Source organism: Rhineura floridana, chromosome 6 (assembly GCF_030035675.1).
Source record: "Rhineura floridana isolate rRhiFlo1 chromosome 6, rRhiFlo1.hap2, whole genome shotgun sequence".
NCBI lineage: Eukaryota > Metazoa > Chordata > Lepidosauria > Squamata > Rhineuridae > Rhineura > Rhineura floridana.
In genome coordinates, this window is record NC_084485.1 from 9072693 (window position 1) to 9099533 (window position 26841).

The 26841-nt window shown below is 43.6% G+C and overlaps 1 protein-coding gene across 6 annotated transcripts in view; it reads right to left on the reverse strand.

Annotated features, from left to right (window-relative positions):
- The window catches only part of ZBTB46 (zinc finger and BTB domain containing 46), an 86123-nt gene extending 60334 nt beyond the window's left edge, over positions 1 to 25789 (reverse strand). For 3 of the 6 annotated variants that reach the window (XM_061630950.1, XM_061630946.1, XM_061630949.1), the window contains exons 1-3: positions 25490 to 25789; positions 24334 to 24436; positions 3880 to 4850 (exon numbers count right to left, since the gene is read on the reverse strand). In XM_061630950.1, coding sequence (XP_061486934.1) covers positions 3880 to 4816 — 937 coding nt within the window. In that variant the 5' untranslated portion in view covers positions 4817 to 4850; positions 24334 to 24436; positions 25490 to 25789. Of the gene's footprint in view, positions 1 to 3879; positions 4851 to 24333; positions 24564 to 25489 lie in introns of all 6 variants that reach the window. The other 3 variants (XM_061630947.1, XM_061630948.1, XM_061630951.1) reach the window with 3 other exon arrangements.
- Between the last annotated feature and the right edge of the window lie 1052 nt (positions 25790 to 26841).

The window sequence follows — 26841 nt, forward strand, 5'->3', positions numbered from 1 at the left end:
ATCCTGCCAAGACTGAGGCCTTGTAGGTGGGTGGATGCCAGGCCTGAGAAATTGACCATTTGCCTGTTCTGGATGGGTTGCACTCCCTGTATTAATTCATCTTGCAGAACAAGGAATTAACAAAGGTCCTCAGAACTTTTCTGCTGGACATCAGTGAGTGACCCAACCTTATTTCAGATTGAGTGCAATACTCCTGCAGATCTCCTTGATAACTGCAGTATTCTTTCTCACGTGATAGATTTAGAGAAGGGAGAGTCAAATAACTTGTTACAAGGTTATAGCCACGCTGCTGCTGAAGGGCTCCAGGACTGCGCACAATAAAAAGCAGAATATATTTACTATGCAAAGGACTCTTAGGTAAAACAGCCTAATAGATTGTGTGGCAGTGTGTGTGCTTGCAGGGCCAGCATCAGCGCATCTCCAGATTGGGCCCTGCTTGAGGGCCCCTGTGGCCCAGGGGGCCCCTCCTTTGGGTGAGAGGGTGGAGCTCCTGCTCATGTGACACTGCTGCAAATCACAGAACGGGAGCTCCCAGTCACTCCCTCCCATACAGGTGGGAGTTCCCAGGCATACACACCTATACAGGCACGTTAGTGCATCAGGGTGCACGCCCTGTCTGCTGTGTGCACATGCCTGCCATCACCCAAGATGGTGGTGTGGACATTGCTAAGGGTGTGCACACTGACATGGGAGGTAGGTGGGGCGGGCCTATTTAAGCCCCACACTGCCTGTATTGGGAGGGGATGTTGGGACTATACTCCTGCAGGCCCAAGGCAGGCTGGTGCCCAAGGGATCAGTCACAGCTGGCGCCGGCCCTGTTTGTTATATGGTTTCCCCTATGAGATATATAGCAACATGGGAGAAGATTTTGATGGGAAAACTGGTGCAAGGGTCCTGACCAAAAATTCAACCCCACATCCAACTGTAGCTATTAATTAAAAATAATAACGTAAGAAGATTCTGATCATAGATCTCCCACGTAGTCTAGTTGTACCCCAAGTATCAAACTATTTATTTTGCACAGGCAGGTACAGGATTACCAGAAGCATTGCCACATAACCTTCAGCCATCATTTCATGAGTAACCATGAATAAAAAGCAAATAAACATTTTAAGTTCTCATTGCTTCTTCATGAATCCCAGTATTTATTTTATTTCAGGATTAATATACTATACCCTTATAAGTTAGTAACTTGCCTGGCATAAGGAAAAAATTCTTCTAGACAAGCAACATTCTAAAAAAGGCCCTCCTGGACAACACCTTTCTCACCTGTTTTTTCTTAATCCTTTTATACTGGGCTGCAGGGTACACTAAAAGACAAAGCATCACTTTTAGCAGCCCTTTTCCTGGCAGCACTCTAAGCATACCCTTTTTAGACAGAAGAAAGAAAAGGGTACTCCTTGATACCTGGGAAGCTTGGGAAGTAGGGAGAATAGTGAGAAGCCAGCAGGCGGGGTAGGGGAAAGGTAGCAGGGAGCAACCTTATCTACGCGTAGGAGGTTTTTTGTGGTTTTGTTTTGTTTGTGGGTTTTCTTTTGAGGGGCATGTATGCACATGTTTGCATTCCCCTTTTTTGGCGTATGGTGAGCACACGTGTGTTATGTTGCATCATTTTGGGGTGTATCACCAGTTTTCCTACTGTAAAATGGGTATTTCATTGTTCTTTGGGGGCAAATATGTGTTTTTGTATTTGAGGTTCAGACCCAGCCTCTGCCTTGCATTCTATTTTTGGGCAAAGTAAGCCTGGCCCCCACAGCAGTTATTTTGTGCTGCTGCTGACAATAGTTCTCAAATTTCAAACTGTGCCCATGGTCCCAAAGAGGTTGCTTACCCCTTTTTTAAGCCATTCTGTGACCTACAGGTTGTTGGGAGCAGATCGGTGCACTGAAAATGGCAGGGGAGAATAGGGTTGGTAGCTTTATACCTCTCTGAAAGCCAGTTAATGGGTTGTCTGTCATGTTTTATTATGACCAAGAAACAGAAGCCACCTAGTCAATGTTCATTAGTGTATTTTGTGTTGCGTGTCTGTCACTTCTCTCCTCCCCCACCACTTGACTACTGTCCCTTGAACAGCTAGTGACACTGCTCTAAGTAAGACAAGATACTTTCCCTGAAATATTTCTCATGCACAGTATACTATGACTCAGTTCTCACATAATCCTAAGTCAAACCATGCCATAGTGTGGACGTGCAGGTTCTCAAAGAGATGATCATAGCCACTTTGCTCTGCTTCTGGCCCTTCTACTGCTGCCCTGCTATGATCTAAGCCATGGTGTGACTTAGCATGTCGTCTGAACCTGAACTCATGGTTTGTCTCCAAGAACAAACAAGACAAGCCACGAACTTTGGTTCAGACAACACACTAAGTCAAACCATAGTTTAGACTGCAACAGTGGCAGGACCAGAGGGGAAATGAAGTGGCTGCAACCTATTTATTTATTTATTTTATTTTATTTTATTTATATACCACCCTAAGCCCGAAGGCTCTCTGGGCGGTGTACATAAAAGGTAAAAGCAGGCACAATATATAAATACAATAAATATAATAACTCAAAAAACAAAAACACACAAACAATATGAGAACCAAACAACATCCAGAATAGAACATAGTAATAAAATACTGTAAAAATACACTTTAAAATGCCTGGGAGTATAAAAAGGTTTTCACCTGGCGCCGAAAAGATAGCAGCGTCGGCGCCAGGCGCACCTCATCGTGGACACCATTCCACAATTCGGGAGCCACAACTGAAAAGGCCCTATTTCTAGTCACCATCCCCCGAGCTTCTTGATGGGATGGTACTCGGAGGAGGGCCTTAGATGTTGAGCACAGTGTCCGGGTAGTTTCATATTGGGAGAGGCGCTCCACCAGGTATTGCGGTCCCATGCCGTGTAAGGCTTTATAGGTCAAAACCAGCACTTTGAATTTAGCCCAGAAACAAACAGGAAGCCAGTGCAGACGGGCCAAAACAGGTGTTATATGAGCGGACCTTCTGGTCCACGTCAACAATCTGGCCGCTGCATTCTGGACTAACTGTAGTTTCCGAACTATCTTCAAGGGCAGCCCAACGTAGAGCGCATTGCAGTAGTCCAATCTAGAAGTTACCAGAGCATGAACGACTGAGGCGAGGTCGTCACTGTCCAGATAGGGACGTAGCTGGGCTACCAATCGGAGATGGTAGAAAGCATTCCGTGCCACTGAGGCTACCTGAGCCTCAAGAGACAGGGAAGGGTCGAAAAGAACTCCCAAGCTACGAACCTGTTCTTTCAAGGGGAGTGTAACCCCATCCAGAACAGTGTACGTTCATGCTAAGCCATTGTTTGGCTTTGTATTATATGCAAACTGAGCCAATGTGTTTTGCATTATACTTGGCTGTATATTTCAGGGTCACATCACTTGAGGTGTAAGAACCAATCACGTATCTCCTGCTTTTGAAAGTTTTGTTTAGTTTTTAAAAAGAACTAGGGGCTCTGAATTTGAAGTAATGGTACTTCAGGAAAGAACATTTAATCTCTAACTTAACCCCTCCCCACCCAAGTTGTTAATAACCTGTGGGGAATGGGGAAATACAAGTACAGCATCTATATTGTTTAACAGCAACTTTGAAGCGGGGGGGTGATTTAGAGTTGGGAGAGAAAATAATAAACTGCGGAATATGCTGTATGGTTTTGACCCTAATGTAAGTCCTTGGCATGAAAGGGGGAGGGAAATGGTGTAGGTGAACATCATTGGCAAATTGAAATTAGAAACAAGACATATTCTTCCCCTACTGTACACACAACCAACTCATCAAAATGTATGGGTTTTTTACTAGTATGCTATTCATGGTTATATATTCACATTACATGATTCTACAGAGACTGAAAGAAAAAAATTCTTACTTGCTTCTCGACTACTGTATGGCCATCCTGGGGCAGACATAAAAGGTGGTACTGGAGAACTTGTCCTGCTGTCATCTCCCAGTTGCTGTGTAATATGGCGAACAGTATCTTTATTTTTCCTATTCTTTCTGCGCCCTGTAGGCTGCCATCCATCTGCAGCTCCTTGTTCTGAAAAGGCATTCTGCATTGTACTTTCTTTGGCAGATTGCAACTCATTTCCTCCATAATGAGATGGAGAGGTCTGCTCTTCTTTGATACGCAAGGATCCATAGAGCATATCACTAGACCAAAGAGATTGGGATGAAATGTCATCATGACTATCAGTTTTTGGTTCTTGATCCTCTTTTCCATATGTGCTTCCTCCTTCGTGACAACTAGCAATGGCTGAATCACCAGATGAGTTTGCTGGACTTGTCCGCCGAGCAAGCCAGGGGGATATGCTCCTACCAGCTACCACCGCTGAAATCAAAGCATCTGTACTACTACTGGAGGTTGCCCCAAGTTCATAATCAATAAAATCATCTGATGCATCAGACTTAATGCTTATGTCAAGAGCAGCCTTTATGAAATTGTGACAAGCTTGAACAATGTCAGTCATCTGGAGATAGCTAGCAGCTGACATTACCTCAATAACATTCCTGCTGGTCAATGCGAGGTGTGCTGAGTACATGAAGTCAATGATTGCTTTAAACCCCTGGGCTGTTACAATATCTAAATGAGTGACCGTTGCCTGATCAGAAGTCTTCTGTACCTGGCAGTATAGTGTCTTGAAATAGCGACTGCTCCCAAGTAAAATGTTTTTGTGAGCTTTGAAAATCTTTCCCTCCACTATAATACAAACATCACAGAGAATGCCATGCTGTCTTTGTTCATTGAGTTCTTGAAGCAGATGACGATAATGGGAGGCAATTTCCATGTCTTCCTTTCGATTGTTCATTTAGAAATATTTGTGCTACTGCTTCCACATAGGTCTGTGAGGGAGAAATAGAGGCATCACCACATTAAAGGGGCTGTCAGACTATTTAAGTCACCAGAAAATTCCACAAAGGCATTTAGCAATCTTTCCAAGTTTGAAGGCGACAATAACTATGACATTATAATTAGAACAGAGAGTTCATTGCTTGACTTAAGTATTGGAATTGCATTTAAGGGCAGGTTTTGGAAATGCAAATATCATCTGGTTGGAGGAGCTGATAATTATTGGGATTACAGCACTAAGGGAGGGAAAAATTAACTCTTTCTTCCACTGCTGCAGTCCTGAGGAAAATCCCTCATATATCTTGGCAGCAATGAGAGGGGGGATTTCCTTCTAATCCTTTAGATGAGGAATTTTCCTCATGTCCACAGCAGGGGAAGTCTCTTTCCCAGACTGCTAAAATCCCAATAACTATCACCCCTTCAGCTGATACTATTTGTGTTTTTAAAAACCTGCACGTTCCATGTTATGGAGCACTTAACCTTGTATCTACTTTAGCCCAAGAGGATAGCCCGCATTTAACAATGTAAACTTGGTTCACAAATATGCAATACCATATTTTAACAATATGTTAAAACTATCCCCAAACTTTTATCCCTATATGTGCCAGACAGATAAATATTTAAGGAATATTCTCAACACCTTCAAGTTATTGGTAATCAATCCTACAATGGAGAATAATTTGTATATTTTAAAAAGCTTTGTCCTGATGAAGCTTTGGAGATAGCATGCTAGGATATTAACCTTTCAAACCCAATCAGGAGTAAGTATGATGTATTACCACAGTTGCCTAGATAGAGAAAATAAGTTTATAGTTTAAAGGTATCAGTTTAAGATCAGATTAAGTTAGTGTTGAAATTATGTTTGTAGAGATAAAGCATGGTAAACCATCCTATAGTAGTAGTTCCTAAGGAAAGCAATTATCCTTAACTACTCTGTCCTGAGAGAGAAACACATGAATTCACTTCAAACTTAATTAGCTTACATTTTTAAGATGAGAATTATAGCAACTGCATGTCAACAACCACTAGTGAAAGCAGCCACTTTCACAGCCTCTTTGATCCCTAAAGCAACCAGCCATTATCATTTACCCCATTTCCAATATTCAGGCCTCAGTCCTGTTGCTTGTTCAGCCAAAATGACACCACACACCCCAAAGTGGTAACAGCAGACTTAGAGAAACCCCAAGGTCTGCAGAAGTACAAAAATATAAACTAAATAACCCCATGGGAAATCCTTCCCATGGAGAACTAAGCAGGGTCAGTGGCCACAGAATGCTGTCTGGGTATTGGGGGAGAGGTGGCAGAAACCCATGTAGGAGTGGGAATTAAATGGAGTATCCTGGAGGAGAGCATTGGCTCCTTGGACCCAGAAGTGTTAAATAACTATCACCTAGTGGCAAATACCCCTTTTGCAGCAAGGTGCTCAAGAAGGTAGCGGTGGTCCAACTTCAGGCATGATTGGAGGAGACGGTGAGAGCATCGCGAGGAACGACCGGACTGGGAAATAGCAAGCCGCCGGCAGTGAGAACGCCGCAAGAACCAACTTGTCAGCGGCCGTGACGGTGGTGGAAAAAGGACGCCGAGGAAGATTGGCCCAGCGGCAGCGAAGAAGCACCGAGGCGGAGCAGCCTGGTAGCGGCGTGAGAGCGGAAGTGCGGCATCTAGGCCTAGAGAGACCATGGAGAGCCCTAGAGCGCCGGGGCGCGGCGGTGAGAGTGCTGCAAGGATTAACTGTCGGCCACAGTGGCAGCGGCGAAGAGAAAATACCGCGGAAGAACAACTGCCGTTGTGGGCTGGGCAGCTGTCGGGATACCGTCGCTGTGACCTTACATCACAGTCGTTGCCGCTGCGGGCCGTGTCGCCCCCGGGAACCATCGCTGCGGCCTGTTTTTCTCACCGCTGCCGCCCCGTTTGCCTGGGCCTTGCGTCGCTGCAGTGCTAGGACTGCTGCTGGTTATCTGGCGTAGAAGTAATTGTGCTGGTTTGAGATGGGGTGTGTATGGATGTGTGAATGTGTAACTGGGGCGATATTATATTGATTTAGTTTAATTTAGTAATTGAATTTAATTATTTTCATACTTGTTAAAGGGTACGGAGGCGGGTCTCTGGACTGATATTATTTTAGGGTGGGTGGCCTGTTGACTGGCAAGTCAGGGAGAGAGGTGGGGGGCCAAGTTATTGAAAGATTGGGCGGCAGGCACTGGAAGGGTGCTGCTAGCAGACCACGCCAGAATAGGGGAACAGGGGATAGATGCATTATACCCATCCCCTGTTCCGGGTCAGCTCAGTTCCAGACGAAAACTGGGGGATGCAAGGTTCCTACCGACCTTCGACTGTTGTTGTGCAATGCCAGGTCTGTGGTACAAAAAACTTCACTCATCCATGATTTGATCCTGGATGAGCGCGCAGACCTGGCATGTATTACGGAGACTTGGTTGGACGAGGCCTCTGCTCCCATTCTTGAGGCCATGTGTCCACCGGGTTTCCGTTGCGCACAGCAGCCGAGGGTAGGAAGGCGGGGAGGGGGCGTGGCAGTCATCTATTGAGAGTCCTTGGTTTTTGCCAGACTCCCTCTCCATAGGACTCAATTTGTTGATTGTATGTACTGGAGGTTGGGCCCGAAGGGCAGTTTAGGGATCCTGCTAGTGTACCGCCCACCCCGCTGCACAGCAGACTCCCTGGCCGAGGTACTGAAGGTGGTCTCAGCTGTACGGGCGTTGTCCCCAGAATTGTTAGTGCTGGGTGACTTCAACGTGCATGCCAAGACCACTCTCACTGGAGCCCCTCGGGATTTCCTGGAAACCATGGCTTTCTGGGAACTGCGCCTTAGTAACAATGGGCCCACCCATGTAGCCGGTCATGCTCTCGACCTTGTGTTTGTCCTGGAAGAGGAGAGCAGTGCTCTGAAGTTGGGAGTGGTTTATTCCACTCCTGTGTCATGGTCAGATCACTACCTGGTAAACATGGACTTCTCAATGCCGCGCCCCCTCCGCAGGGGTGAAGGACCCATTAGAATGGTCCACCCCAGGCGCCTGATGGATCCGGATGGATTCCTAACTGCGCTTGGGGAACTGGAACCTGCTGACGGTCGCCCGGTCGAAACCCTGGTGAAGGAGTGGAATGATGAGATCACCAGGGCATTAGACCAGGTGGCTCCGAAACGTCCTCTCCCCCTGAATAGAACTCAGTTAGCACCGTGGTATACACCACGGTTGCGTACTCGGAGACAGGAGGTGAGACGACTAGAACGCCGGTGGCGGAAATCCCGCTCCGAAGATGTCCGGACACAGGTCAGAGCAGCAGTAACTGCCTACCAAGGGGCAATAAAGGCAGGAAAGAAGGCTTTCTTTGCTGCCTCTATTGCGTCTGCAGAGTGCTATCCCAGGAGGCTGTTCCAGGTGGTCCGAAGCCTGGTCGGTCCAGTTGCTCAGGAACCCTTGGAACAGTCAAAGGCCTCCTGTGACACGTTGGCAAAGCACTTCGCCGATAAAATCGAACACTTACGGAGCTCGATTCCGTGTGCCGTGGATACAGTAAGTGAACCAGAGTTGGCCAGTTGCATGCCGGTAAGTTGGGATCGGTTTTGGCTTCTCCCTTCTGAGGATGTGGACAAGGTGCTCTCGACGGTGAAGCCTACCACTTGCCTAACTGACCCATGCCCATCATGGCTCCTTATGAGCTGTAGAGAGAAATTGGGCATGGGGATTAAAGCGGTGGTTAACGCATCCTTGCAAGAGGGTGTGATGCCATTAGCTTTCAAGGAGGCAATTGTAAAGCCCATCGTAAAGAAGCCCTCCTTGGATCCCCAAGTTTTTAATAACTTTCACCCAATTTTGAACCTACCATTCTTGGGCAAGGTCATTGAGCGAGTGGTGGCCAACCAGTTGACAACACACTTGGATGAAACGGATTACTTGGATCCATACCAATCGGGTTTCAGGACAGGTCACGGAACTGAAACAGCCTTGGTCGCTCTGGTAGATGATATGAGAAGGGCATTAGATAGGGGAGAATTCACCTTTCTTGTCCTCCTCGATCTCTCAGCGGCTTTTGATACTGTCGACCACAGTATCCTTTTACATCGCCTGGAGGGATTGGGAATTGGAGGCACTGTATTACGGTGGTTCCATTCCTTTCTCTCCGATAGGTATCAACAGGTAGCATTGGGGGAGGAGGTTTCAGACCCTTGGCCTCTCAATTGTGGTGTGCCACAGGGCTCTATCCTCTCTCCCATGCTATTTAATATTTATATGAAGCCGCTGGGGACAATCATCAGGAGATTTGGGCTGCAGTGTCACCAATAGGCGGATGACACTCAGCTCTATCTCTCGTTTAAATCTTCACCAGAGTTGGCTGTGGAGACCTTGTCCAAGTGCCTGGAATCCGTGAGTGGATGGATGGGAAGGAACAAGTTGAAGTTGAACCCCAATAAGACCGAGGTGCTGCTCGTGGGGGACAAGAAAAGGTTGGGAGATGTTGACTTGAAGTTCAATGGGGTGAGTTTACCCCTGAAGGACCAGGTCCGCAGCCTTGGGGTTGTACTTGATTCCCGGCTGTCCATGGAGGCTCAGATTTCGGCAGTGAGCCGGGCAGCCTGGTATCAACTACACCTCATACGAAGACTGCAACCCTACCTTCCTGTCCATCAGCTCCCATTAGTAGTACACGCCCTGGTCACCTCTCGATTGGATTACTGTAATGCGCTCTACGTGGGGTTACCCTTGAAAACGGTCCAGAAATTACAACTTATACAAAACGCGGCGGCTCGACTACTTACGAATAGTCGCCGCCGAGATCACATCACACCAGTGTTGTTCGATCTACACTGGCTTCCAGTTGCTTTCCGGGCCCAATTCAAGGTGTTGGTATTAACCTTTAATTCCCTATACGGTATCGGCCCAGTTTATCTAAAGGAGCGCCTTCAACGCCACCAATTATGCTGCCCGACACGATCAGCCACACAGGGCCTTCTCTCAATCCCGCCGACAAAAACAGCTAGATTGGCGGGAACTAGAGAGAGGGCATTCTCAGTGGCGGCCCCCACCTTATGGAACTCCCTCCCACAAGATCTACGGCACACCTCTTCCCTAAATGTATTCCGTAAAGCCTTAAAGACCTGGCTCTTTCAACAGGCCTTTGGGATTTCCGGGGAGGGTTAACTGTTATGACTGAAATGCCTCTAACCCTGTACTAGTATTGTTCTGCTACTGTATTGTTTTCACATTGTATTATTGTAATTTATTGTATTGTGTTTTAATTGTTTCATGTACGTTGCCTAGAGTGGCCAACGGCCAGATAGGCGACACATAAATTAAATTTTATTATTATTATTATTACTGAATATCTCAACTCATTTCAGTCCAGCTTTAGGCCCAGTCATGGCACTGAAGCTGCCTTGGTCTCCCTGGTTGATGACATTTGCTGAAAGAAATGGGGGGGGGAGTGCAACCCTGCTCATTCTCTTTGATCTCTCTTTTGCTACCATTAACCATAGTGTCCTTCTGGAGTGGCTCAGGGAGGCAGGGGTTGGGGGCACTTTACTGCAGTGGTTTTGCTCCTACCTCTAGAGACATTTCCAGAAAATAGTTATGGGAGGCTTCTGTTCGACACTATGGGAGCTTTCCTGTGGTATCCCACAAGACTCCATCTTGTCCCACATGCTCTTTAACATCTACATAAAGTAGCTAGGAGCAGTCAGGAGTTTTCGTGTGAACTGTCACCAATATGCAGATGACACTCAGCTCTACCTCTCTACAGGAATACCCCGCATTAACGTACGCAATGGGTCCAGAGCGAGTACGTAAACCGAAAATGTACTTAAAGTGAAGTGCTACCTTTTTTCACTTATCGATGCATATACTGCACTGCAATCATCATATACGGGCATAACTGATGTAAATAACACATTTATAACTAAAATAAACACAGTAGGCCTTATTTGAAGAAAAAGTTTGTAGTTGGAAACTGATCGAGCGGTGGCGGCATGCCGTTAAGTGTCTGTTCTTGTCAAGCGAGCGTACGTAAACAGGGGAATGGTGCTACTGTAAATATGTCCGTACTCGCGAGTGTCCATAAAGTGAAGGTCCGTATAGCGGGATATTCCTGTATTTCATCTGAATTGGGAAAGGCAGTTGAGATGCTAAACAGGTATCTGGAGTCAGGGCTGTGGAGTTGGAGTCGAAAGCAATCTTGGGTGGAGTCAGAGTCGGTAGAAATGTACCGACTCTGACTCCTTCATGAATGGCAAATGTATATTAACTAGTAATAACAAATTTACTGTAGTAAAATGGTAGCACAAGGCATTTCATCACCACCACATGAATCCAGAGCTTGGAAAAGTTACTTTTTAAAACTACAACTCCCATCAGCCCCAGGGATTGGGCTCGGAGTTGTAGTTCAAAAAAGTAACTTTTCCAAGCTCTGGATTCACGTGGTGGTGATGAAATGCCTTGTGCTACCATTTTACTACAGTAAATTTGTTATTACTAGTTAATATACATTTGCCATTTATGAAGGAGTCGGAGTCGGACAGTAAAAAAATAGAGGAGTCGGAGTCGAAGGTCTGGTGTACCGACTCCACAGCCCTGTCTGGAGTCAGTGATGGGCTGGATGTGGGCCAACAAACAAACTAATCCTGAAAAGACAGAGGAGTTATGTGTTCCAAGTTGTGAAGTCCAGGAGATGGGAAGATGGCCTATTTTAGATGGGGCTGCACTCCCTTGGAAGGAGGTTTGTAGCTTGGGAGTACTCCTCAATTCAACATTGTCACTGGAGGCTCAGATGGTGTATTTTCAGCTATGGTTGTTCACTAGCTATGGCCCCTTTTGGACAGAGATGACTTGACCACAGTACTCCATGCTCTGGTAACTTCCAGACTGGATTATTGCACTGCACTCTATGTACGGCTGTCCTTGCAGATGACTCAGAAGCTTCAACTGGTCCAAAATGCAGCAGCCAGATTACCAGCTGGGATTGCTTTCAGAATTCATATAAACCCTGTTCTAAAACAGTTGCAATGGTTGCCAGTTTGTTTCTAGGCCTAATTAGAGGTGCTCATGTTAATGTTTAAAGCCCTAAATAATTTAGCCTCTGAGATATTTGGGACCTGTCTCCTTCCTTACAGACCTTCTTGGGTGTTAAGATCAGCAGAGAGGGCCTTCTTGGTAGTTCTGCCACCCTCAGAAGTTCAGGGAATGGTGGCCCAGGAGTGGGTTTTCTCTGTACAAGCCCATATGTTGTAGAATTCCATCCCTACAGAGGTGTGTCTGTCTCCATCGCTATACAGCTTTTGGCAAATGCTAAAGATGCACCTCTTTACCCTAGCCTTTGACACCTGAGATGTATATTTTCAGGACCTACCCTACTCCTGAGAATGTAGCATGTTTTAATGGTTTTTAATATTGTATTTTAAGTTTCTGTAAGCTGTCCTGGCACCTAATGGTGAAAGGTGGGCAATAAATATAACAGTAATTGCCAAAGTCAGACAAATTTCTGCAGTTTGTATTCAACACTGTAGCTCCGCTGACGCAACAGTCTTCTGTGTGTGCAACAGAGTTTCTGCTTCCTTTCCCATCTCCTGCATGCCCTAAAAATCAGCTCAGGAGGACTGGGGGCCCTTCAGGGCAGAATTTGAGGGACACGGGAGGAGAGGAAACAGAAGTCCCATTGTGCCAGCAGAACCCTGCTGATGCAGCACTGAATAAAAAGGAAGTCTCACTAAAATGCATTATCTGCTAAAGTATCTATTACATTTCTTTTCATGTTGGTTTTAAGCTCTTATATTGTATGTTTTAATTTTTTTATATATTGCATGTTTTTAAATCTGTTGTAAGTTGCCTAGGGCCCACTGGGTATGAGGTGACTAACAAATGAAATAATAATAAGAGTAGACACACAAGTGGTAATCTGCTGCCAAGTATCTAATACCTAATTGCACATGTGAATGCAGTTAAGCAGCGTCCATACAATGTGACTTTATGATCCAATTTATTTTTCTATTACAGTGCCATGAATTAAGCTTGTTATTAATTCAGCTTCCATAACAGGAGCGGTGTCCTTCCAATGTCTTCAGATAATTCTTTGTTGACATTATGCTCATTATCTTGGTCTCCCTCTCCTCCCCTCTCCCTAGATAATTTTTTCTTGGAAACACAAAGTCAGCTAATCAAACAATGCAATCACCACCACCCCCGTCTGCTTCACTATTTACTGGTCTTTACATCTGGATCACAGTAACAGACTAATGTCCTTCAGCTGAGCAAGTCTGAAACAAATTCTATGCAATGCGTTCACTTCTTCAGGTCTGTTATATATTTGATATTGTTTAATTCTCTTTTATAATAACTATTGCTTTCCTATTTAGTCACCTTACAAGATCAAAGTAGACAGAAGAGTCATTAGTAAGCTGACCCACTGAGACTGAAGGGCAACTCAATTTCCTTGGATTAGAACCAGGGTCTTAGATTCTATGTTAAAAACCCAGTTCTTGAACCAAAGTAGTCCAATATTTGCAAAGGTGAATAATTTGTGCATGTAACAATTTGCATAATCTTAATTTACAATTTTTATTCTAGTTATCTATATAATTATATATATTTTTGTAAGATGTCACACATGGGGTTGGGGCACTGTGGAAGGACATCAGGCAAGCAAGGTGAGGGAGTGAAGGATGTAAGGATAGCAGGCTGGGGGTGATGACAGGTGGGCAAGCAGATGGTGGCAGGAGCAGGTGGGTGAGTGGGTGGCAGGTGACAGCGACAATGCAGGAGGCAGGTAAGCGGTCAAGATGGGGGAATGGCAGCAGCAGCACGTGGGCAGGCAGGAGGCTAGTAAACTGCCTAAATGGGGTGGTGGCAAATGCCTGCCTCCCCTTTGAGGAGCTGCCTCTGTGTGTGTGTGTGTGTGCATGTGCACACGCATATGTGTGTTTGGGGATGCCTGGGGTGAGTATGGATGTGTGCATTTTCTAGAGTTCTTCTGCACGTGCGCGCGAGCGAGCGAGCGAGCGAGCGAGATCCTGGCTGATGGGGGGGGCAAAGCAGCTGGGCAAAGCAGCGAGCAAAGCAAGCAGCTGGGCAGAGCCTCCCTTGTAAAGCCAGCATTTTGATAACCTGGCTTTTAAGTAAGTTTATGTAAATGTGTACATTAGATTTCATAAATGCCTTTCAGGGTATTTTAGCAACATGAGATTGCTTTTATGTATTACCTTTTTAAGTAACCACCCATTAGAAAAACATCACTTTGGTAATATAATGTATAGAATATTCCCAACTATAATCACATAGCTAAATGACTTCACATAAGAATAAATTCAAATTCCATCAATACTATGCAAAATCCAGTACTTTTAATGTACACAGATAACAAAATTAGCACTGTGAGCAGCTTGAAAAGGGGCAGGTTTTTCCAGAATCCCGAGTCCCAGAGGTTTTGCACAGATTAACTAGATAACAGCTTTTAATCTGCTGTTAAGCTTCTATAGGTGACTAAAGCATGAAGTGTGCCCCAATGATATCTTCATGGAAAGTAACATCACATTGTTACTCATACTATTGCTTCCCAGACCAATGAAATCCCAAAGGGAAATATCCATGACCACCATGAATTTTCAAAACTTGGGAGCATCCAAATGACTTGAAGTTCAGCTAATAGGCTTTTCACTGTAGTTTGCAAACTAAGCACAATTCTCATCCTAATACCTTAATTAACTGCATTTTATTTATTGGAAAGGTAAGGTGCCTTCATTTTACAAAGAAATAAGTTTAAGTGAATTGTCCCTTTTTCTGCTCAATGATTAGAGAAAAGTCAATAAATGCAACCCAAAACATAAGCTATCTTTCACTACAGTTAAGGACATCATCTGTGTGGAAATACTACACAAAAGTCTAGACTACCACCACTTAGCAGAGGTTTCCAAATATGAGAAAAACAGATGGCAGGATGAAAAAGAGAACAGCTTGAAATGGAGTTCAGCATTCCATTCAATGTATTTGATGATATCAGTAACTTGAATATGCATCAAAAGTGTCAAGCGGTTTTTTGTGAGAAACTATTTATTTATTTATTACATTTATACCCCACTTTTCTTTTCATGAAACCTAGGACAGCTTACATATTGTTCCCATGCGGTCTCCCATCCAGGCACTGACCAGACCTGACCCTCCTTAGCTACAGCAGGGAGCTGGCCTTATTGTGCCTTCAGACCATAGCTTGGGACCAAAAGTCACAGCACGGCTTTGTTGCCCCCTGTCTGATTTTCTGCATGGTTGCATTCTTTTGGCACTGAATGTTCCATCTTTGACTCATCTGTCCACAGAACATTGCACCTGGACGATCATCAAGAGTTCTGGAACAATGGATAGAACTTTTTAGGCAATATGGGCCCCGTTATGTCTGGCGAAAACCAAACACTGCATTCCACATTAAGAACCTCATACCAATGGTCAAAGATGGTGGTGGCAGTGTCATGGTTTGGGAATGCTTTGCTGCATCAGGACCTGGATGACATATCATCAAAGGAACCATGAATTCTACTTTGTATCAGAGAATTCCACAGGAGAATGTCAGGCCATCCATCTGTCAGCTGAAACTGAAGCGCGGCTGGATCATGCAGCAAGACAATGATCCAAAACACACAAGCAAGTCTACATCAGAATGGTTGAGAAACAAGAAATTTTAAGTTTTAGAATGGCCTAGTCAAAGTCCAGACTTAAACCCCATTGAGATGTTGTGGCAGGACCTGAAAAGCACAGTTCATTCTCGAAAACGCACAAACGTCACTGAGTTAAAGCAGTTCTGCATGGAAGAGTGGGCCGAAATTCCACCAAAGAGCTGTGAGAAGCTGATCAAGAACTACAGGAAGCATTTAGTTGCAGTCAGCTGCTAAAGCTGATATAACCAGGTTATGAGTCTAAGGGTGCAATTACAGTAGGGCCCTGCTTATACGGTGGGTTAGGGACCAGGCCCCCACCGTAAAGCGGAACCCATTGACTATAATGGGTTGCGTCACACGAAAATGACACGAAAATGCCAAAAAAACACAAAATCGGCTTCAAAACAGGGAATTTCCCCTAATTGAAAGCCACCGCATCAGCGGAATGCCGGAAAGGGGAATGCCGGAAAGCAGGGCCCTACTGTACTTTTTCACACGGGGGCATTGGCTGTTACTTATTTCATTTATTTAATAAAGAAAGTTAAGCATCAATATCTTCTTCTATCTTCCCATACATCTGCTCCCACGAGTGATACATGCCCTGATCTCCTCTCGATTAGACTACTGTAATGCGCTCTACGTGGGGTTACCCTTGAAGACGGTCCGGAAACTTCAGCTGGTACAAAATGCGGCGGCGCGCTTAATAAAGCAGACCCGCTGCCGCGATCATATCACCCCAGTGTTGATTGAATTACACTGGTTGCCAGTTGTATACCGGGCCCAATTCAAGGTGTTGGTTTTAACCTTTAAAACCCTATACGGTTCCGGCCCAGTTTATTGGAAGGAACGCCTCCAGTATCACAAAATATGCCGCCAAACAAGATCAGCCTCACAGGACCTTCTCTCGGTCCCACCGACGAAGACAGCTAGGTTGGTGCGGACCAGGGAGAGGGCTTTTTTGATCGTGGCCCCCACCCTCTGGAACTTACTTCCCTTTGACCTTCGGCATGCCCCCTCCCTGTTGACTTTTCGCCGAGCCTTGAAGACCTGGCTCTTTAGGCAGGCCTATGGGATCTCTGGGGTGGGCTAGATTTTATACTGTATTAGCGTAGGATTCTGTTAGATGAGATGTTATGATATTAATATTATGATGATTATGTATATGTTGAGATTGTATTTTATATTGTACGTCGCCCAGAGTGTCCGTTCGGTCGGACAGATGGGCGTCTGATAAATAAAATTTTATTATTATTATTATTATTATTAATAATAATAATAATAATAATATTTTGTGTTATTTGTTCACTCAGGGTCCCTTTTCCCTAATATTAGGTTTGGTTCAAGAACTGATCGATTCAGTGCCAAAAATATGCAACCATGCAGAAAATCAGACAGGGGGCAAATACTTTTTCATGGCACTGTATGTGTATACTTTGCATGCAATCCCTTGTCTCCTGGTAAGGATGGGAAGGACTTCTGCCTGAAACCCCAGACAGCTGCTGCCAGTCAATATTAACAATACTAAGCTAGATGGACCAATGGCCTGACCTGGTATAAGGCAGCTTTCCATTCACCTACTGCCAAGTATTTGGATTTCTTATCCTCCCCACAGTTTAATAAAGAATATTATCAAAAAGCAAAACAGCTAAGATACTACAAAATCAGCAAAATAGTTCACCCTACCCATTAAATACCTATCCCACCTACAATTTCATATTGGTTCTAGTGGATGTTTGGACTTCTGGTTGGTTGGTTGTACAGCCTTCAAGTTGATCCCGACTTATGGTGACCCTATGAATAGGGTTTTCATGGTAAGCAGTATTCAGAGGTGGTTTACCATTGCCTTCCTCTAAGGCTGAGAGGCAGTGACTGGCCCAAGATCACCCAGTGAGCTTCATGGCTGTGTGGAGATTCAAACCCTGGTCTCCCAGGTCCTAGTCCAACACTGTAACCACTACACCACACTGGACTTCGAGTAAAATTCTGAAAACAAACATTTTAGAACCTCTGCTTATATACTTTTGCTGTGAGTACAGAGCACAATCAGGAGGTATTTTCCATAGTCACACAAAGTTTGCAGTAAGAGAAAAAGGAAATAGCAATTTCTAAAGCATGCAGGTCCTAATGTGTCAATTGCTTAACCGGCTTGCAAATTGCCACAACTAGTTATCTGTAACACATGATTGACTTCAGCACAATTATGGAAATGAAGTTTTGACACAAAAGGATAGATGAATAGAGGAGATTATCCAGAGGGAAAATATTACAGAACTAGTAATCTGTCAGGGTAGTATTCCAAGCAAATGGGATAGAAGGAATTAAAGGACAGAGATGAGAGATAGAAGAAATATTAAGACCTGACATGTAGAAGAATGGAGACAATGAAAAGACATAGAAACAACCCTGTCATCATATCTTAGCCCCCAAATTCTGCATTAACTTCAGCCACCAGATGTGGATCCAAGAAACACTCTGCTACTGTAGTAAGCTTTAAAGATTATGAACAACCATTGACATGTAGCTGCCCATTAGCTACCAGGCTAAATTCAAAGTGTTAGTTTTGGTGTATAAAAGATACTGGAAAGATTGTCTCACCCCTTATAAATCTAGTCACTCACTGTGCTCTGCAGTTGAGGGCTTCCTGCAGATACAATCTCATCAGGTCTGTTCTGCGTCACATAGGTAATGGACCTTTAGTGTTGTGGCACCTACCCTTTGGAATTCACTCCTCTTAAGAATTAGATAGGCACCATCTCTGTTATCTTTCTGGCGCCTATTGAAGATTTTCCTCTTTCAACAAGCCTTTAAATTGAGACCTTATCCCAGTCTGAGTCTGTGTTGGAATTGCTTTTAGTTTTTTTAAAGAAGATATTTTTTAAATGCTTTTAAAGATGTTTTGTTTTAAAGATGTTTTCAATGTTTTTGTCTGCTGCTCTGGGCTCCTTCTGGGAGGGCAGGATATAAATTTAATTATTATTAATAATAGTAATTAATAATAATCTAAAACAGAAGGTTGCAGCATTCTCACCAAAGTTGCTTCAAAGACTACTTCAGCCCCAAACTGCAATCTGAAGATTAAAATTCCAAGGATGTAAACCCAATAATGCATCACCACAGGAGATTTATCATCAATGACTAGCAAGTTCCTTCTAGTAAGATGGCCTGCCAGCCATCCTTAGCCTTGGCTGGATTGGGCTTTAGCTGATGTCCCCAAGTTCAGCCTCAACCATGGCCAGAGACTATACAAGCCACTAGATCAGGCTAGGGACAGGAGAGAAGAAAATTAACTATTTATTGATATTCTCAAAGTACTCTAAAATGTTAGTTACATAGGACTTACCCTTGTGGAAGCCATGCTTCAGCAATACTTGTTCTTCTATATACTCGGTAATTCTATCTTTAATAATGTTTTTCACCAGTTTTCCTGGAACAGATGTTAAGCTAATCAGCCTGTCTTTTCCAAGACACTCCCCCTCATGGAGTGTCAGTCAGCTTCTTGCTACTGATTGTCCAATATACAATTGGTGTCTCTGTGGCACCCAAGACTAACTGTTCAGTGATCCACAAAAACAAGATGTGGTTAAACCTCCATCAGACTAACAGCACCAAACTCATGCCAAACACAGGCAATTTTGCCTATTAGTAGACAGCAAATGACTGCAGATGACAGAATTTATTTATAGATCCAGCTGGGTTTATCATACCACACACAAGTAAAAATATTACTTCTGGACAGTTCCTTGTGGACATGGAAGTGAGTGCTAGTGTTAAGTATACTTAATTTTTTTTTACTTATCTAATAATACTATTTTTCATTTATTTATTCTAACGATTCATAGTTTATAATCCTCCTTCACCCAAAGATCCCAGGGTAGAAAATAAATGATCCATAAGCATTTAAATCCAGAATTAATAATGGAGAAAGAATACAAAATACACCATCACAGAATATAAAATACAAAATTCACAGAAAAAAACCAGGCTGCAACAGGAAAACAATGCACCCCCAGTTCCACAATACGTCTCAACTTCACCCTACTAAAAGATCTTGGCAAAGATGTGGATCCATTTCAGAGAATGCCCTACCACAAGCCCTTGCACCATGGACCTCATTAGGCATTGGAACTACCAAAAGGACTTCCTCTGCAGATCTTAAAGCACAGATACCCAAGTAAACATAATCATAAGTGCATAGAAGACAACTGGCAGCCAGTACATGCCTTTCAAAATAGGTGCTATATGTGAACAACCAGCCACACTCATCAGTTGCAACTTCCAGACCATTTAAAGGCAGCCCCACCTAAGAGTGCATTACAATAGTCCAGTCGGGAAGTTATCAGAGTATGTTAACTGTACCCAAACTATCCATCTGGGAAAGCTGCAGCTGGTGAACCAGGCAGAACTGGGAATAATCAAGTAACAAAGATGGCTCCAGAAATACACACACATCCAAAACTACAATCCTGTTCCATCATGGGGAGTGCAATCCATCTAGAACAGGTTGTCTCATCAAATCCCAGAAAAGTCCACCCATGGCACCTCCAGTCATGTCTGGATTCAGTTTCAGTTTACTGATCACATCTAGCCCATTACGACCTCCACACATCAGTTCCGCACCTGCAATGTCTCTCCTGATTGAGAAAGTACAGGGGAAAAACAGTTGGGTGTCATCTGCGTGCTGATGACATTTTGCTCCAGATCCCCAGATGACAACTACCAGTGGCTTCACACAGATGTTGGAATAGCATGGAAGACAAGAATCAGCCTTGCAGGATCCCCAGTTCAATTCCCACTGGGCCAAGCAGAAGTTTTCCATTGCTATTCTCTGAAACATCACCAGAGATAGAAACCACAAAGTGGTGTCCCCTACACCCAATCCCCAGAGAAACCCAGAAGGATATTATGATTAATGGTATCAAAAGCCACTGTGGCCAAGGACAGTCAACAGGTTTGCTCTGTCCCTGTCTTTTGCCCAACCAAGGTCATAAGTGAAGGTGACCAAGGCCCAAATTGGGCATGAAGGTTGACTGAGATTTCCACCAAACAAGCCTGAAGATGCACCACCACCACTTTCTCAAGCACCTTGCCTAAAAAGGAGATACTGGTGATTGGGCCATAGTTTATCTAACACTTCCAGGTTCAGGGAAGTCCTCTTAAGAAGAAGAACCATTGCCTTCTTTAAATCTGCTGGCTCCTCCTCCTCCCTCAACAAGGCATCAGCTTTTACTATCCAAGAAAGGCAAGGGTCGAGAAAGCATGTGGTAGGCTGAACCCCTTTGAGTTGCTTGTCCACATCCTCAGGCTATAATAATTTAAACTGATCCAATAAAATTTGACCAGATGGTTTTCTGGAAGCACCCATAGGACTAGCTCGAACTCTGAAACCCAATTCGGCATGGTTCTGAGCAATTTTAACCTCAAGGTGCTTAGCGAATTTGTCACAGAACACTTCCATTTGGACATATCCCAACAGCCCCTTCATCACATGTAAAAGCTCTGCTGGATGACTACTAGAGGATGCAGTGTTCCTCTTTGCTACCTGTACCACTGCATGGTAGGCACAATAATGTGCTCATCCTTATGTTTGTTCAGATGTGTCTTAGGATTTACCCCCCTTGCGCTGCATCACTATCCTTTCTGTTTCATCACACACAACTCCCTAGAGTACCAGAGAAAGATCCATGAGCTCCATTGTCTGAGAAGCATTGGGAGCGATCATGCTGAGAGCCCTTTCCACTTCAAGTATTGTTTTCCAACCAGCTGTAAATCCATCACCCAGTACCATCATGTAGCTCACACTGAACCAGCATGCTAACCAAAATATCATGGAGAACTCTGTCAAATGTTTCACTAAAATCTAGATGGATTACTTCCACATGATTCCCACAGTCCACTAAACCTACTAGTAACCTTATCAAAACAGAGAAATAAGATTAGTCTTCCAGATTTATTCTTTAACATATCCATGCTAGCTTCTATGAATTACTACATAGTTGCTTTAAAGATTTAATTTTGCATTGTTTCCATCTAGGAAAAACTTAGTTCAACTGATTTGGGAAGCCTACTATGTCTTAGCTTTAAAGCCCCTGGTTTCAGGTAAAACAACAGCCATCTGAGCACACAACAACTTTGTATTAATCCTATTGTGCGGGGTCAGAGTTTTCTGGCATAGATACAAAATAACAGAGTTTGGGGAATTATAAGTGTGAAGGATAACTATTTGAATTTCAAGATGCCTTCTAAGATTTAAGGTAAGCCCATTTTATCCCTTTGTTTACCAATTAAATTAAGACTATAGCAACAAGGATTAGTTCACGCTACAAATAATACAGAGAAGTTATGTTGCTGAAAGAAGCATATAAAGCTCTGATGAAAAAAGGGTAACTGGTTGGGAGATGTGGCCTGTACATGAAAGTGATTTTGATTTAAGAAGCTAGGAAAACAAAAAGTTGCTTTATTGTATTGATTTATTGTTTCACTGATGTATTCTTATATTGTATTTTGATATTTGTGTCTTCTGTAAGCCGCCTTGAGGGCCTTTGGCTGAAAGGTGGGGTATAAATAATAATAATAATAATAAAAGTTACAAATAAAAAATTATACAATCTCATGTTACACAAAACATTGAGACGATGGAATAATATTGCAACAAAAAGCAAAAGCTTTCATGAGGAAGGAAAGGCAAGAATGTCGTGTAGAGTATGTCCAGCCAACATTAATACAGTACCAGACCAAGAAGAAATCTATGGTTTGTAATTAAGGCTGCAATCTTAACAGTGTCTCCCCAGAAGTCTCACTAAATTCAGTAAGAATTACTCCCAGGTACCCAGATAAGTGGGTTAGACTCGCAGCCTTACTTATCTTAGTCTACCCACCCCAAAAAGTATTGTTTCAGTAAGCTACTCAAAAAGCCTTTTTAATATACAACCTGGAAAAAATGAGCATAGGCACTACTGTATGGATGCCCTAGAAATCACAAGCGTATGTGGCCCATTTATTCTCTGAAATTCAAAAATCTGACCTGTATATTGCAAGATATCATTTATTAAAATGGTTATTATGTCTAATTAGCAAATAATTACATTTTAAAGAAAATAAACAGATCCAACTAATTTATAAGGCATAATTGTATCATTCCCACATATCTGTATATAACTATGTGGAGTAAATGACACATCATAGTGTGAAATAAAACCATTCTATCACAACAGTATGATTTAAATAAGTGGTCTACCAAAAACAAAAATAGCTTGTCATCATCCATTTAAGTTACACTCAGCCCTAGTTTCTCATGCTGCAAGCCTAAACACACTTAGTAGCCTCACTGAACATAGCAAGACTTACTTCCAAGAAAACATAGGATTTTACTATCAGATTTACTCATTCTTTTCAGGTAGGAGCAATGCGATTTCTAGTAAATCAAGACCCGAATATTGTTTTGTAGAATCAAGCCTGCCCCATGAGACTCTTTTGTTAACTCATAATACAACTGAGGATAATTTTTCACTGCATGGAAATTCTAAACTCTAAATGCATGTGCTACCCATATCATGAAAGGTCTACAAGACTGAGAACTTGATAAGCAGTGGCTGTATTCAACTCAGTTCGGCATAGCCAATCAATAAAACAGAATTGCCTGTCAAACATTAAGAATGTTTCCCTTTAGTCTTGAAATACTATTGTATTTAAAGTGACACATTATAAACAGAAAATTTTAGTTCACAATGTGGGGAGGGAAACTATATTGAGTTTTTGAAAGTTTGTGTGAAACAGCAGATTTTGTCTGTCTCATGGTAAGGAAGCAGTGCCTTTTTTCCCTTTTGCCAAAATATAATCTTCCTTTTTTGGGTGGGGGGAGAAAACCCCTTGAAATAGGAACAAGAAAAATAATCAGGTTACAACATATGTACTTTAAATGCTAGTGTACAACATATATTTAGAAGAGACAACTAAGCATATTTAATGATTCAAGTACTGCAATTAAAATGCATGCAATAACTGCAGTACAGGTGCCTGCAAAACACTATTGGCAGAACACACTTCCTTATCAGCATATCGTTAAACACAGTTGATAATAACCTTGTCGCTAATCCATACCAAATAAATCCCTAGGACTCTAGAACTGAACACAGAGAAAACTCATTTTAAGAACTATCTCCCTTTAAAGCTGCCCTTTGCTTCTATAGTTCTTGAAACATTAAAAATGCATTGCTCTACACAATAATTCTGTTATATTTATTTCTGGTTCTTTAGCAGTACAGTAAGCAATAAAGAGCCGTCTTTAAAATGAAGAAATCCTCCCACAGTTAACAGTCCTGGTTCATTCCTTATTTGTCATCTAAGATTAAGTTATCAGATGCTACATGCATTACTTTTGCGGAGCCCACGATCTATTTACAGACACAAAAAGGCAATCTACAACTTACAAACTTCTTATCAGAGCACCACCACTGATTTTTAAAAAAAATCCTTTTAAGCCATATAATCTCTTTACTCTCACTATAAATCATTCTTTTGGGGTGATGACACCCCCTCCATTAGATTTTCCCTACCTGTATGCAACATTTTCCAATCAATCCCTTTACTTGTTACAAACATATTAAGTAATCATCCAGCTTTAGAAAAAACATTATTTTGAAGCCTGGGTTTATATATATATATATATGGTCACTACCAATATTTCAGTTTGCAATTAAAATGGAGGCAAGGCCAGCCGACCAGTGCCCGACTTTAGGAGGAGACAATAACCCAAAATAGGCCTGGCTTTAAAGAGACAGAAAGAGAAAGCAAGAGGAGAAATATACATGTTTCACCAGTATTATTACCTCATCCCTTTCTTCCAGGCAGTTTTGAGCCACTGTCTCTTGACAACTCTTGGTCCAACTTGCACAGATGCTGATTTTTAAATTCCTCTTCTTTTTTTTAAATCTCAAAACAGAATGGAAAGGCTTGTTACTTTGCGAAGTGGAGCTGCTGTTAAAATGCCCCCTTCTCTCCTCTCCACTCCCTTGAGCTGGGTGTTGACGCAGCAGAAATTACCAGCTGGAAAATTCCCCTTTTGGAGGTGGGGGGAAAGAGGAAATAGGGGAAGGGGTGGGAGAAAAGCAGGGGGGTGTTAAACCCTGCCAGTCACAAAGCTGTCCCTATCTATCCACCCACCTAGTCCCAAATAAGGCATCATGTCCTGAGGTGAAGGAAGATCAGAGACGCTCCATGCCCCTTCTACAAAAGGAGGAGGGGGGAGTAATCTCACCCCCTCCCACACACACCTTTCAGTTAGATTTTACCCAGCTGCCCTCCAGTATCTCAGAGAACAGACACTGCGTGCGTACACGCACAAGGAGACTCCTGTCCTCCAATCTCTCATTGGGCAGATAAGTGAGTGCGACTAGTTGGAGAACGGAGGGGGTTAAAATCCAATAGCTGAGACTTGGGGAAGGGAGGAAAACGAAAAAACCTTGCCTTTAATGGGGGGGGGAAAGAAGGGAGCCCACGCCTTTGCCTCATTTAATTGCCCCAAAGGGGCGTAAAGATGACCCTTCTCCCCCCCAGTGAAGGGAGAGCACTTTCTCCGACCAGCATGCCCCCAAAGGGCAAATATAATACCCTCTTCAGCCCACACCGTCTAGAGGAGGGGGTTGGGGACCAGCAGTAGCCCCCCCCAAAAAAACCATACATCGCCCTAAAGAGAAGTAGGGATTAATAGGCGACTTTAAAAACGCATGAAATAAATAAACAGACAGACAGGCAGACTTGAGGGGCTGAGTTACCAACACGAGGTCTTTTAAAAGATACTTTAAAAAAAAGGTGAAGGGGTGGGGAGAGAAGGAAAACATTGGGGGGGAGCGCAATCCAATGGCGGGAGAGGGTTAAAGACAAGTTGGAAGAGCGCTATAAAGGGGTTGGGGTTAGAAAGTAAAGAGTGTGTGTGAGGGGGAGGAATAAGTGGGCAATAATTTTATTTTCCTGTCTCTCTCTTACCTGCGCGTCATGAGGGAGCAGCGCGAGGTCCGGGAGCGCTGGCTCCGCTCAGTCGCTCAGTATCTTTCTCTTCGCGAGTTGCCCGTGGGGGGGCGGGAAATGAGATAGAAAGGGGGGCAAGGGAGAAAAGGGGGGAGCTGGTGCGCGCTCCCGTCTCCCTCGCCTTAGCCAGAGAGAGAGAGAGAGAGAAGGGGGCGCGCGCGCTCTAGTACCCTTACACAACTTGGCCAAAGAAGGAGGGAGGGCCGCGCTTTCGCCGGCAAGGAAGAGAAGGGCGGGGGAAGAATAGAGAGGATATGGTGGGCGGGACCAAGCGAGGCGGGGGCGAGGAGCGTGAAAGAAGTAGGAGGGGGAGAAGAGCGAATAGCTCGCTGATTAGGCATGGCTGGACACAGGCCTCCCTAAGCCACGCCTACGTCTTTTTTTCCCTGTCGGCTACAACCCCTCCTCTTTCCCTCGAGCCGGCAGGGGAATTGAGAGAGAAAGAGCGCGCGCGAGGTGGAAGCGCAACTGTCAAGCTGTTGGGCGCAAGGGAAGGGGGGGGGAACGGACGCTGAGCATCATGGGAGCCCTGACTAGACTGTTGCCAAGGGCAAGTTGGGGCTTCTGTCTCCCTGGCAACGGTCAGGGCCTTTCCTACCCTCCTATTGCTGCCCTTCATGCCCTCTAATAGTACGACGAGGACTAACAGAGGGGGGCAGTTGTTGTGGAACGTGGAGGGAGGGTGAATTCACACACAGTGGCTTTCCTCCTCGCCATGAGGTGCTTTACCAAAAAGATAAATAAAAGTAAAAAATAAAAATGTTAAATGCACATTGTAAGAAGGACACAACGTATGTTCAGTAGCTGAGAGGCTACCACAGAGATTATCTGGATCCATCAACTGACTGTAAAAAAAATAAAGTGGAAGCCTGCTGAGCTGCACACAACCCAGTCATCAGAGCAAGTGTGTGTGTAGGTTTTTTTAAGAAAATACTTCTAAAAATATATTAAAATAATTTTAAAGGGTTTTTTTAAATAGTATGAGTCTGCAACTTTCCAAACTGTGTAATAACATGTACACATAACTTTCACCACATAGAGCTACCTGACATTGTCACTAAACAAGATAATTTTCAGGTTTATGTTAACCACTGGGAAATTCAAAACTCACATATTAGTCAACATATTCCAAGTCTCAGCCTCCCTGTCCCCACAGGAAAAGTATAAAGACAAACAATATCTTTAAAAGATATACTGTTGAATAAAGGGAATAAATGAATTAATATATATGTAAATGCTGATGACTGTATATATCTGTGTATGAGTCTGGCTATGAATGTCAATGAAAGTCTCTGTTTCCTTGTTTGGAT